This window comes from Ascaphus truei, chromosome 13, assembly GCF_040206685.1.
Source record: "Ascaphus truei isolate aAscTru1 chromosome 13, aAscTru1.hap1, whole genome shotgun sequence".
Taxonomy (NCBI): Eukaryota; Metazoa; Chordata; class Amphibia; order Anura; family Ascaphidae; genus Ascaphus; species Ascaphus truei.
The window spans coordinates 47,416,736-47,431,284 of record NC_134495.1 but is presented as its reverse complement, the minus strand read 5'-3'; the positions used below and the strand labels follow the sequence as shown (position 1 = coordinate 47,431,284).

Below are 14,549 nucleotides of genomic sequence, written 5' to 3'. Positions count from 1 at the left end.
GCACTGTGTTGCAAAGTTAGTGGCTGTCTAGTTCAAGTCCAGTTGAGGAAGAGTTCTGTCAGTTATGATATAGTAACTCCATGGGAGGCTGTGTCCAGGGACCTGGCACAGGACGGTGATTCCTGCGGGAATAGTGAATCCCTGATCTAGGTGATATACCTATCTAAAGGGAGCACTGGTGAGATGAGCGGCTGAAGATACTCCTTGTGGAGGGCAGCTGCCCTGCCGTGTCAATAAAGATGAGTTCAGCCAGAAACCCTCTCGTGTATCTATCTGGAATGAGTGTACAGAGAGGAGCACCACGGAGGAGTTCCTCGCCAGGATCATCCCCTTGCGGACGCAGGGACCCTGGTGAGGTGGAGGCGCTGCACTGGAACTAGGTGAGACTCAGCACACTACCTCAGCTGCCTGTCTGGACGGGTCCTCCCCACACACCATCATGCGGGAGACTCAGGAGTCCTGTAGCCAACAGGTGCACCACCAGACATAACTACACTGTAATGGGGACCGGTTAGACCACAGGGGCCAATGTGAGATTGGGTGGGTCAGGCCGGGCCAGAAAAACCGTTACATTTGGAGGCGAGCTGCTGAGATCAGATCTGTCATCAGGACAGGCTCTAGCTAGGCACACTGGGAAACAGGGAGAGAGTCTGCTGCCACTCTGTGCTGCGTAGGGACGGACCTAGGGGTGGTCAGGGGGCTGACGGGGTATTGTCAGTTGGCAGGGACGACCTAGGGGCCTGAAAGGAGTGAGGGGTTTGGAGCCGGGCTATAGCTGACCGAGTCACCTTGAGGTAGTGCTAGTTGGTAGGATGCCTGAAGGGATAGCCTGTTAACATGGTCAGGAGTCCTGGAGAGGGTCTGCGCTAGGCTGACCAAGACAGGTAGACGCCCCAAGTACTGCATGGCAGAGCCAGCCAGAGTACCTAGCCCATTCCAGACACTCACCGTAGGGAGCACAGACTGGGAGGAAGGAGTCACAGCAGACACTGAGAGAGTGAGCCTAGCCTGAGGTAGTGCAACACTGAGTCACACCTAGATAAGGTACACATGTGGTGGTGCATCTGAAGCTAATCTTTATTGTACCGGTGTGGTGGCTGCCCCGCAGAACGGAGCCCCATGTACGATAATTGGTGCGAGAAAATGGCGACCGCAAGAATGGAGGATCCGCGCGGTGCGGATAGTCCAAAATGGCGGACGGAGACTAATGGAGAGAGCGCACATGGTGTGTGTGCGTGTAAAAAGAACATGGGACAATTGATGAAGCGGTACTTCAGTCTTTATCAGGAAGACGGAGAGGATCTACCTGGGTTCCTCCTGCGGATTGGAGCCGTCTTACAGGAGATGCGAAAGGGGGATTGTATTAAGGCCACTGAGGTGGAGGTGTACTTTTGTGATCGAATTCTGAGAGGAGCGTCACCTGACCATCCTGTCGTGGCTAGGATGCTGTGCTCCTGGATACGGGGTGATCCCCTGTCCCTAGGGAGGCTAGTGGATGAGATAGAGGAATATGAAGTTGCAGCTGCTGTGAATATGGATTGCAGAGCGATCCAAAATGGCAGTTCCCGCTACCCGGGGAGACCGCGTGGGCCAGTTGCAGAAAATGCTGCAAATGCAAAACTTGCAGAAAGTTGTCCGGGATTGGCGCCAAAAGAAAAATTCCACCCTGCGGGGAGGTATGGCGCGAAACCTGAAGCTGTGCCCCCCAGGACTATGAACAGTTCAGCCCCTGAACAGGGGCATCCAATTAACTTGTGGGACCCTCCACAAATATTCACCAGGGGGAGTGGTCTCTATATCTGCCAGCCAAGACCCGAGTTGTCTGAGGGAGGAGCTGGGTGTGAGCTTCCTGTCCAACAGTTGCGAGCTGGTGAACAGGAGAGACCATTGTGCAAAGTGTCTCCCGTAACCAGCACAACAAAGAGTGAGGTGGACATTGGGGTATATCCCTATTTATTGCCAGGAGGCTCCCTGGTAGTAAAGGCGGGGGCGGACACAGCCATGCTGACGGCTGAAGCCCCGCGTGCGGCCTGCACCGAACCAGTTGATCCCGGAGAATGGGGATCGCTCCTAATGATCAGAATGGAGCCTGAAGAGAGAGGGGTCTACAACCGCGGTGAGAACCCGGAACCTCACCGTCGGTCCCCTGCGGGAGTGCCACTCCCCGAGTCGGAGTTCGGCTCCTCGAAAGAGGAACAAGCGATCCTAACGACGGTGGTGATGCGCCTACCGGCGGACCACTACAGCGGTGCTGGAAAAGAACCGGCACTTACCTGTGTCGCGGCGGAGCGGAGTCTCGTGTCGCCGGTGCAGAATCAACCCGAGAGGCGGAGTCCCACGGCCGTGGTGACTTGCAGCGCGGAAGGAGGAGAGGATTCCATCCCGAGCCGACGGAGCGGTGAGATGCATCCTTACCCTTCCCAGGCGCCGGTGGTGGCAACGGCGGAGGAAGGCCTAGCCCAGGCCCGAGCGGAGCGGAGAGCAGAACCATCACTTCCGGCGGCGGATGTCGTTGTGGAGGAAGAGATCCCGCTTGGGGATCCATCGCAAGATGGCGGAGTATCCGGTTCCGGTGATGACGTCACTTCCGGCGGAGGTAGCGGAACGATCAGTGAGATGACAACAACGCCTCGGCGATCGGGCAGTGCTTCCCGATCACCTGTGTCAACAAAGAGCTGGCAGACTGAGAGGAGAGCTGAGACGGGTGAGGCCCAACCAGCGGCACGTCCGCACAATAATACGGGACTATCCGAAGGCAGAGAGCGGGTCGGAACCCCGCGGATGCCCATTACCTGTCCCTACGCCCAAACCCGTGCCCTAGATAAAGCCCCTGTCCCAGTCACCTTTTCCCGTGGGTCCACGTCCAGTTTGAGAATGTCGGGAGGGTCCCAGGGAACCGGTGAGGAACGGACTGGGGAGAGACTGAACAGTTACGCTTCAGAGGGGGGTTCCAGGGGTGGAGGGCAACTGGGTATGGCATCGATGGCCCGGTGGGTGCCTAATGTAACCGATTCGGCAGAGGCAAAGGTACCGGGATCATACCTATGGTCCAAGCCTCTTTCATCAAGGACCTCTGGGGTATCTTCTTGGGGGGATACAGAGGAGGGGGACTCACTAGAGTGGGGGTCTGAGGAACGTAAGGAGACCCGATGGTGGGCAGTAGGACAGTTTACACCTGTGCAAAGGGAGAGAGAGCTACAGGAACGGTGGTTCAAAATTGAGCGCAGGGAAATAGAGCCCCTATCATGGGTGTTGCCCGGACGGGCAGGGAATGCTGAGCTAATCCGATGTAGCCGGGCCGAGAGGGCCATTATTGCCAAATACAAGGCGTCCCACGGGTTGGAGTACCCGTATGTCCCTGAACCCCTTATGGAGGGAGAAATTGAGTTTAAGATGGGTTCCACTGGTGAGGATAGGGGATATGGTACTGATGAGGAGGAAGGATCAGGGGAAGAACATTGGGATCCTGGTGGGTTACATGAGAAGTGTCGCACAGAGGGTTACAGCATTGCTGCTTTAAGCCCCGTGGACCATGCTGTGCGCAAGCCACCGTAAGAGGGTATGGTAGTACCACTAATGGATACTCCATAAGGGAGTAACCCTGGTTGTTATACATCTATGTTAGGATGTATCTGTAATGTTTATGATGGAGATATGTACTGTATTCATTTGTACTGCATTATGAGAAAATTTGTGTGATGTTAATTATGTTTTGTGTTGCAGTGCTTCCTGGAAAGAGGTATGCAAATTTAGGTCCCAGCGAGGACGATGGGATTCACCAGGGGGAGAATGTAGCGGTCATGTAAAATGCCTACAGTCATCTCTCCTGCTGGCAGTAAGGCCTGGTAAGTATGGGCATGCCAGTATTAATCATGGAGGTTTTCCCTCACACCCTGGTGGGGTGCCCTGTGTATGGCTGGAACTGGTCACATGCTCTGACTCCATGGTTAGTGATGTCAGAGGTGTGTCAGCTTCAGAAGCTTACATAAGGCACAGCACTGTGTTGCAAAGTTAGTGGCTGTCTAGTTCAAGTCCAGTTGAGGAAGAGTTCTGTCAGTTATGATATAGTAACTCCATGGGAGGCTGTGTCCAGGGACCTGGCACAGGACGGTGATTCCTGCGGGAATAGTGAATCCCTGATCTAGGTGATATACCTATCTAAAGGGAGCACTGGCGAGATGAGCGGCTGAAGATACTCCTTGTGGAGGGCAGCTGCCCTGCCGTGTCAATAAAGATGAGTTCAGCCAGAAACCCTCTCGTGTATCTATCTGGAATGAGTGTACAGAGAGGAGCACCACGGAGGAGTTCCTCGCCAGGATCGCAGGGACCCTGGTGAGGTGGAGGCGCTGCACTGGAACTAGGTGAGACTCAGCACACTACCTGAGCTGCCTGTCTGGACGGGTCCTCCCCACACACCATCATGCGGGAGACTCAGGAGTCCTGTAGCCAACAGGTGCACCACCAGACATAACTACACTGTAATGGGGACCGGTTAGACCACAGGGGCCAATGTGAGATTGGGTGGGTCAAGCCGGGCCAGAAAAACCGTTACACATGTATATGCAATGGATAGAACAACTCCTCATGCAGTATTCTGGGATCCGGATAATGGGACAATTTCAGGACGGCAGATCCAGCTTTTTATTTGGGAACGGTGAACACCAGGAACCAGCCATCTATACACTTTTTCCACTTAATATATGAACTCTCTCACTAAAGAACACAACAGATGGCCTGTTTATTCTTAGCCGTGTTCTGGACGACATCTGTATACTCAAAAAACGGTCCTGTTAATAGTGATCAGGATTTGTCTATTTCAACCCTACATATAATCAATATGGTTATTGTCATTGTGGACACTATTATGACCTCTCTTTATGGATATGTAAGGATATTTATCCAGCCCATCTACAACTTTATTACCCCACACAAAATGTGTTGGGATACATACATCAACATTTTCAATAGCGTGTTAATAATGAATAATACAATTCACATGTCCTCTACATGCAAGGGCATTGTTTCATGGGCACAGAGAGGGTATTTTTGAACCTAACCCCTACAGGGACTAGAGGAATAAACTATATAGTCCACAATCCCAGCAAGTTATGTGCAATCTGCCCTTTGTTGTCTCTGGGCATGTGCAGAGTACATTACATATGCTGATGGAATGTGCAAAAATTCTTGATTAATACAATGTTTATATGTGCTGTATAGCATTATACCAGTTACCTATTTCAAGTGTATATAATGCAGAGGGACTATACTGGTTGTGGCACTATGGCATGCCTTCTACTCCCGTAGCAGCGCTATACAAAATTCCAGGAAATAGATGCTTTGGCCATGCGGTCCACTCTGACACGCAGAGGCATAGATTAGGTTACTACTGCGCCTGCGCAGCCCCTTGCATCCCGATCTGATGGGGTATATTGACGTGTGCTCAGCGAGGGTCTCGCGCATGCGCAATCAAATTCGATGCGTGCCACGCTGAAACGCGGAAGTAAAGACCCGCGAATAGCATAGTAATCACAAACAGCTGCCCTGTTGACCCTTTTGGCGCGAAATTCCGTCCTTTTAAACAGTGTCCTGCCCTAGCCTCCTCACCACTCCAAGTTTAAGTCCTTTGACGAAACGCGTAGGAGTGGGGGTGCTAGGCAGGACCCCTGGATGATGTCACGTAACTATACTACCTAACACTGCAGTCACGAATTTTTTCTGGACTTTGTTACTCTCTTCCATTATAGACACACACATCATACACAGGTTATTCATTCAGCAGTTCACTGGCAAGCTGTATTCCACACATACGTCTTATATGTTCATTTGTCCCATGCAACTAGTGATCCTCTTGGCTTTGTTACCAATTTCCATCAGAGAATGCTTATTGCTGTTGGTCTTGGTTTTTATATCTGTTTTCAAGAAGCAGACCTTATGCTGGTTTGAGGTAGTCAATTATCTATTGATATATCACTTCATGTTGTTTAGGACGTATTCTATCTCATGTATAGTGTAGGCGCTTGTGAATATAACCTGTTCTAGATACAATTTGTCTATTTTTGAGCTTTGAGATCTTTGCCCATATATGATATTAGGGTCTATACCGTGAGGGTATCCCTTACTTGTACTGCAGTGTTTCCAGTGGGTAGTACCCGTGACTGGGGTCCTAGCCTTAACTTTTGTTTTTAAACTTGTACTGTTTTCTATTCTCATCTTTGTGTCAATCAATAAACTGTTATTTGATATAAGGTATACATGAGTGCTCCTAAGCGGGTTCCTTTTTTCTTCTTTTTTTCATATTATCATTAACCCGTGAGCACCGCCAATTATAGTAATTGTTAAAATATTTATTGGCTTATGGTGACCCTAATTGTGTTGGAATAGATGCGAGGTTAATCCTTCCCCTTTTGTTGAATATATATATATATGATTCAACAGCGCCTGGATGTGTTCTAGCCTCACAGTAGACTCCTGACAACAAACAGACCACCACAAATATTAGCACAGATGACCTGTATAAATATAATTGTTAAAGAAATATTCTTTAAAATATAGGAACTCAGATGGTGGTCTTAAATCGATGGTGAGTGTGTAAAAAATATGCAAAATAATAACAAATATAAAATAATAGAGTATAATGTATTAATCAAAAATATAAAAATATCAAATGAAATATAAAAAAAATCAAAAAAAGTGTATAAAAATATGTTTTCCACAAAAATAGTTGATGATTTTGTATGGAGATTACAACGTCCGGGCTGCTTCTTTGGGGTCAGCAACCTCCCAGCAAATTCTATTGGAGAAACAAGAGAAAAAGCGCCCGATTCGTGTGTGTGTGTGTGTGTGTGTGTGTGTGTGTGTGTGTGTGTGTTGCTATCACCAAAGTGTACTGTAGTATGTGATCGATTCAATTACATAGAAAGTGAATCCCTGCGCTTCTCCAATTGCAATAAATGGGGAAATAAATAAAAATAGTGTCAAATAAATCTGTAAGACAAAATAGACTTTTGGTTACATCCTTTGATCAAATAATGCCAAGCCTGCTAATCAACGTCAAGGTAAGTCTCAATAGCAGATCCCTATGCTAAATGCATACAAATGTTCTGTGAAATGTACCCTGAAGGGGTTAATATACTAAGGATAAGCTTACAGCTGCAGCGGCCGTTATTCGAACAAATCACGGCGCTGATTTCGTGTGCTCTTGAGTACCACGCAGCATGAACGCGGCCAATCGCCCCAGGCACCCGCGCTTATCGCAATTGCTTTGTTTTAATTTCATGGATTCTGTTTCCTTGGTTGCAATGAAATGAATTAATTGTAATGTGTACAGTACTGTGCTACTGTGCTACTGTGCTACTGTGCCAATTTCAGGTGTTTAAAAACCAGAACACTAACATGAAATTTTCTGCACTCACGTCTTAAGGTGGGAAGGTTGGAAGACTTCCCGCGTCATGACATCGGTATTCTGATGTACGAATGTTCGAATAATGGCCGCTGCAGCTGTATGTAACTTAGTGCAGTTAAAAACTAGTATATACCAGTGAAGCTTCTTAGGCTAAGGCCCCGCTCCCAGAGTCAGCGCGCCCGCACTGCAGACAGGCGGTGCGCTGACACTACACAGACCGCGATATGCGGTCTGTAGGGAGCGGGAGCAGGAGGTGGGCGGGAGTGGGAGGCTTGACAGGGAGGGGGGGGCGTGGCTTGAGCGGACTGGAGCTGGAGCTGCTGAGGGTAAGTTTAAACACACACACGCAGGCACTCATACACACACACAGGCAGGCACTCACGCACTCATACACACACACGCGCGCACACACAGGCAGGCACTCACGCACTCATACACACACACACACACAGGCAGGCACTCACGCACTCATACACACACACACACACAGACAGGCACGCACCTGCTTTCACTCCACACTCCTCCCCGCTCCCCGAAGCCTCTCCTCCTCCCGAAGCCTCCCCTCCCCATTGGCTCACAGCCACACCACGTGACGCGTCAACGCTAGGAAACACCATTCTCTTGTGTCTCCTAGCGGCTGACGCGCCACAGCGTGTAGTCAGCTGTGCCGCCAGGGGGGACCGGGACCGGCTCGCGAGGATTCCCCTGCTGGTGGGGAACTCACGACATAGCCGCCCGCGCCAACGAGCGCAGCGGGACCGAGGCCTTACATGTAAGCAAGCAGAGTGATAAGTGAATTTACAGGGAACTTACTGGGAGATTATATACCTTGAAAAAGGAAGGACTGGCCTCCCACAAGCTGCTCAGTAGGAAGTTACAGGTGCTAAATACTTTAGTCACACCCTAATAGGGGTGCCCTCTAGGAACGTGCTGCTAAGGATTTAATTCGGCCCAACAGAAAATGTGAAACTAATATATATTCAATTACATGTCATTACCTGTACTAAAATTACACAATTAGATGTTTCTAGCTTTTATTCCACTTCCTGATTAATGGAAAACATTATGTAATGCATTTTGTTCAGATTTAATCAATGGTAACAGTTATAACATTTCCATTTCCACACTCAAGCGCATTATGAATCCAACTTAGAAATCCAGCGAGAAAAAAAAAAAAGTGATAATTTAATTTTTCTTGTGGAGAGAATAATTGTGAGTTTTAAACAAAACCTTATATGATGCAATCTGTCATCAATTTTTACATTGTTAAAATCACAACATTTTTATTTTATCAATGATGTTGCTTTTTGCAGGATAATTAGACTTTGCATGTGTAATTTATTCAGGTAAGAAACCCCAAAAATAAATAAATATTAATATTTTTTTTGAGGAAGGGGGGAATTGTATTCAATATCTTCAACTTTTGCTATTCTTGGTTTGCTTTTCTTTCTGTTTATCAAAATATTATACACCCACAAACATGGTTGGTGTCATTGAAACGTCAGGAGGGAGGTCTTATAAGTGTACTGTTTCCTCCTGTGATGCCCCAGAAATTCCTTCAGAAACCTCATTCAACATTTCACGTTGGAACATGACTCAATACGACGAGAGAGTAATAGTTCTGTGGATCTTCCTTTTTACATCAAATTTTTTAGGTAAGAGTAATATTTTATTCTGTTAAAAGGGGCGAAGGAATAGGGATTTCAGAAACTCTTTTTGTGCTTGAGAAAATAAATAAGGAATGTACCTGCACAGCACAGAGAGAATGTCATGGATTCTGCAAACATTAAACTGTTAGTTATCCAAGCAGGGATGGGTTCAACTAAAATGTTATTTTTTTATCATATTTAAAAACGCAACATACATTGTGTTCATGTACAAATCCTCAGCAACAAATGGGTTTCATAGTCTTCTGCCACCAGAGAGCAAACCCGTATCTCTTATTGCCCAATGAACACTAAAATTAGATTAATTAAAATAAAACACATAGAAAGTATAAAACAATATAAAATCACCCTGACTCCGACTACAATTCTGTATTCTGCACAGTTTGCAAACGTTTGTTGTGTTAGAAATTAATGCGGAACTTGCATACAGAGGGGTCAGAACCAGCACGTTCCGGTCACTTCTGGGCTCTGGCTGTGATTTCATATCTGCAATGACCCTTCACCGCCAGAAAGGGGTGTGGAGATCACAGGGGTAACCAGAAAGGGGTGTGGGGATATAGTTCCCATTATTTTAGCCAGTGCCTGATAAGCAGCTGCACAGTCACCCAACATTCTGCACCTGTCTGTCTGCAGCTCACACTGTCTCCTCAGAATGGCCGCACGTGGAGTGTGTTTCCTACTTCTCAGCTGTGAGTATTGTGCCGGAGTACTAGTAACCCTGAAATACTGGATTTCATTTGCACTGGAATTACATAAGATTTAGCATAACTTGTTTTACTAAATCAAATTACACATTTTTCCCAAATTCACATTGGCAGAAATGCTGTGTGTTCTTGGGAAGTGTGAAATTCGTCTTATTTTACTTCCACAAGAGTTCTGTTCTTGATGGGACTCATTAACACTCACTGCTATTTATTATACGTGCCAAACCACAGCATGTTTATATATGCTATGCTGTTAAAAACCTGATATAATCTGGAAAATGACCTTTCCTCCCCTGCTGGTATTAAATCAACTTCATTTAGGTTCCCAGTAATAAAGATGGAGAACTTTTTGCCTTTTAGGTGTTTTGTGCAGAGCCAACATAATCCAGCAGCCTCTCTTGGAGACATCAGAAGGAATGGACATAAATATCACCTGTAACCACCCAGATATAACCACAGAGACAATCGCATATTATCGACACTTGAATAATGGGAGAATTACTTATATAGCCCAGAGCTACAATAAGATGGCAAGCAATGATATCGGGACTGTGCATATCGCAGAGGGCAGAAAATCCAGCACATTCACCATCCCCAGAGTCAGCCTGGGGGACACCGGAGTGTATTACTGTGCACTGACAGACACAGTGACACAAAGGGTGTTCACATCCGTGCAATATGCTCACAAGACAAATGTGCACTTATAAAGGTGCCACATCGCAGTCATGTGTGTAATAGTCATTTCCCAAATACTACAATAAATACATGTGCAAGAATGAGAAGGACAGAATGAGATATGCAAAAATATCAGAATTGTATCTATATACTCTTACCAAAAATATACAGTCAATAATACACAACGTTAATTTAGAACTAAACCTAATGCATATTATTTTATAAAAAAAATATGTTTAGTTTAAAATATTAAGAAAATGCAATATACGGATTGTATCTATGGTTAACTGCCCACAGTTTTATTGAGTGAGCTTATTCAAATTGTATTATAATAGTAATTTTCCACCCCAGTGAACAATATCACCTGATAATTGTCCTTAATTATAACTCATTATAAATTCACTTGGTAGTGCCTAATCTTACACGAAGTTACTGTATAATACTAGGAATTAGTGCGGTGAGCTTGTATTTATGGGACTGGGGTCCTGTTCTAGGAACTGTCCAAGGTCCTGAACAATCACTAATAAAAGACTGCAGTTTGTGTTCCCTCTGATTTCAAATATACCAAATGGACACATAATGCTCTTAGGTTTCAAAATGGGTAAAGCTGTATGCAAAAAAAGAATTAATGAGTAGATCAGTGGAAGTTGCTCTCTCTCTCTCTGTCTCTCTCTGTCTCTCTCTGTCTCTCTCTCTCTCTCTCTCTCTCTCTCTCTCTCTCTCTCTCTCTCTCTCTCTCTCTCTCTCTCTCTCTCTCGTTCTGTGGCTAAGGAAATGCTTTTTAAACATGCACACACACAATCAGTAAAATTCAGGGACCATTTAACACCTTAAGTCATAAATTGCATACTGCACAGGGGGGAGGGATGGGCTTCAGTCAGATACATTCCAGAAAGTAAGTAAAAACCTTTCTTGCTTATCCATTGTAACACGCCAGTTAGTCACAGAACAAAGTGGAAGGCTGCATTTGTCTGTCTGGCTGAGTCTGAGTCTGACATCAAGCAGAGACACGAGTGAATATTCAATTTGAACGAATACAGCTGTCTTGTGTGAGGGGGTAATCCAGGAAGTGGAACAGCGTCTCCAGTGTTACCCGGATCAGCATCACATGTTCATCTCCAGCGTGATTTTGTTGGTGTGCTGACGGAGGGACGCGGAGACCCCTGTGGTCATCGTGGTTACATCCTTGGGTGAGACCATTCCTTAATCCCTTGCCTATGCTATTTGCTTACCCCCCATCTCCATCTATAGAGGTTAATATCAGCCTGATTTTTCCACGTTTGCATCTGCAATCTATAATCTGACGGGTCAATTACCTCTCCCCATTTGTTGCTCCAGTCATTTGCTACCCATCGAGTGACAATTCCTCCCACATCTCACTGCCTCCTACATTTGTGCTATTGGACATTTTTTTGGTCACATTTCCCTTCTTTTTTATTTTCAAGAGTACTCTTGTTTTTATTGTCATATATTGTGTTTATTGTGTCTATTGGCATCATTGTGTTTGTTTTAATCTGTTCAATCACCTAGCCTTCCTTGCTTAATTATTTATTGCTATACAGGATTGCATATATATATAATAAATAATACATAATATTTATATTAATATATTATAATAATAATATTTGTATTTGCTATCTATCTACAGTATCTATCTATCTATCTATCTATCTATCTATCTATCTATCTATCTATCTATTTATATATATATATATATATATATATAGCAAGTAAAAAATATTACTTTTAAGCACATTAACATGTCTTAGACAGGTCTGCAACCCTGCTTTTCACCATTATCACCTAGCATAAATGCTTCCACTGCAGCAAGGGATCCTGGGAAATGACATGCAAATGAGCACACACTGCCACCTTTTGCCTTAAATCCATTATTACATGGAGCACTTACGCCAATGCTCACTGTTTTAACACAGCTTTTAAACACAGCCTGGGATCAGATGCAATGCCAGTAAACCCACCCACAGGCAGCTGTTTTGACATTTTGGGTCACACTTTATGTGCTGCGCCCCCACTGCCTGACAGCCCCTATGCTCGCGCCCTCCCCCCTTAACTAATATCCAGCGTCAAATGACGTACAGGTGACATCACGTGACCCCGCGGCTTCATTTGGCGTGCGTTGCAATGGTGATGCGCACGTCACATGACCCACGGTGTCATTTGATGCTGCGTTGCCGTGGTGATGTGGCGAAGAGGAAAGTAGGTGATATCATATCCATCAGGATTGGAGGACTTAATCAACTTGTTGCATTAAAATGAATAGTGGTGATACATTCAATTTACAGGCATGTCATGGATTGTTAGAGATACAATATAGGATAGAGATACAAGAGATAGGATAGCCACCCGGCAATGTGTGTGTTAGAATAGAACCTGCCCCAAGGAGCTTACAATCTATAAGTAAGGGTAAGGTAACACATAGGCACAGGGGATGAGATGGTTAGTGCAGCTGTAACATTAAGAAGCATCAGCAATGACTGCAATCCCATTATTCTTTTATTAACATCTCACTAAGAAGCACAAGAACTGGAAAAAGTGCACAAAACATATATGCTAAAGCTCCAGAGACTGGGATCCCTGTCACCAAAGAGCTCACAAACACATAAGACATTGATGAGAATAATTTGACGTTCACAGGAGCTCTGGGTTTGTACAGGCGAGGAGGGAGGGAATCAAAAACCAGGTCACGTGATACATTTTCAAAAAGTTGATTGACAGAACCCCCCCCCACGTCACTTCCTGTGCCTGTAATATGCACCAGTTGTGCATTATAATCCTTACTCTGTAGTTAGTACTTTAGTAACAGGACGAATTTCAGCAGCAAACATGCACAACCTCAATGTAATGTGCCTTTCCCTGATAGCAGCCTTTATCAGTAAGTCATTCTCACTTTGGAGTTAATGAAGAATATTTAATCCAGCTGAGCTCTCCCACTGTACAACTGCAAACTTTCAGCTCTTAACAAGGACATATTGTCCTGGAGTTACAGGACACGTCCATCCACCTGCAGTAAGCCTGAGCCAATGTGTGTCTCTCTTTCCAGTCCTGGGCGGGTTTCATGTCTGCTCTCTGAGATGATTAGGATGTGTAGGAGCTGCACTGTGTGTGACTGGGGGCATCCTAATCTGCTGCTGTTTTTCCTTTTCAGGCTCTGCCTCAGGGGATCAAGTGACTCAATCACCCTCAGAAGTTACTGCCAGGGAAGGGATGGAGGCGACACTGAGCTGCAGTTACGATGTAACAGCATATTACATGTTCTGGTATGTGCAGAAACCGGGGCAGACACTGCACCTTCTCCTGAGAGATACCACCATGAACAAGGACCTGGAGGAGGAACTCAAGGATCGCTTCTTTCATAACCACGACACCAAGAACAAGCATTTCCCTCTGAACATCACCAGGCTGAGGACCTCTGACTCTGGGACATATTACTGCGCTCTGAGTCCCACACTGGGAGGAGAGCATAAGGCAGATGTACAATAACTTCCTTCTCACTGTTATCTGGCAGACTTTACACTATGCTTATACAGCGCCACCAGGTGGCAACTTTGTCTCAGTGCATCGATCCCAGAAATCAAAGTAACAAATACATTGTGTGAGCTGCAATCTCTGAAGCTAAGTATGTAGGAGGGGGAGATGCTTCCTCTCCTGCTGGTTCATGATTGGGAAGTCTCTTTCTCTTTGTAACTCAATATACAGTACAGTACATAAGAATGCAATCTTCCTGAGACAGGTATTTATTGTCACAATGATTTGTGTATATATATATATATATATATATATATATATATATATATATATATATATATATATATATACATACATATACATATATATATATACATACACATACATATACATATATATATATATATATATTTAAAATAGTCCCTCTGAAAAAAAAGGAGTGTCTAGTACTGGGTAAATCAAATTTTCCAGCAATTAAATATTCCTATAAACCTTTTCTACATGTTTGATTCTACTCAATTACAGGTTTTTTTTTTTTAAATAAATACATGTTTTTACCCTATAGTTTCCTGGAGTTTTACTTTCCATAGGATCCTATAGCCAAGATGAATAACA

At 45.2% G+C, this 14,549-nt stretch overlaps 1 gene segment (V, D, J or C); it reads left to right on the top strand.

Moving 5' to 3' along the window:
• Positions 1–13,230: 13,230 nt before the first annotated feature.
• Positions 13,231–14,195, top strand: LOC142464547 (Ig kappa chain V-VI region NQ2-6.1-like). The segment is given in 2 exon segments: positions 13,231–13,341; positions 13,615–14,195. Coding segments are annotated over 2 exon segments (384 nt in total).
• Positions 14,196–14,549: the final 354 nt, after the last annotated feature.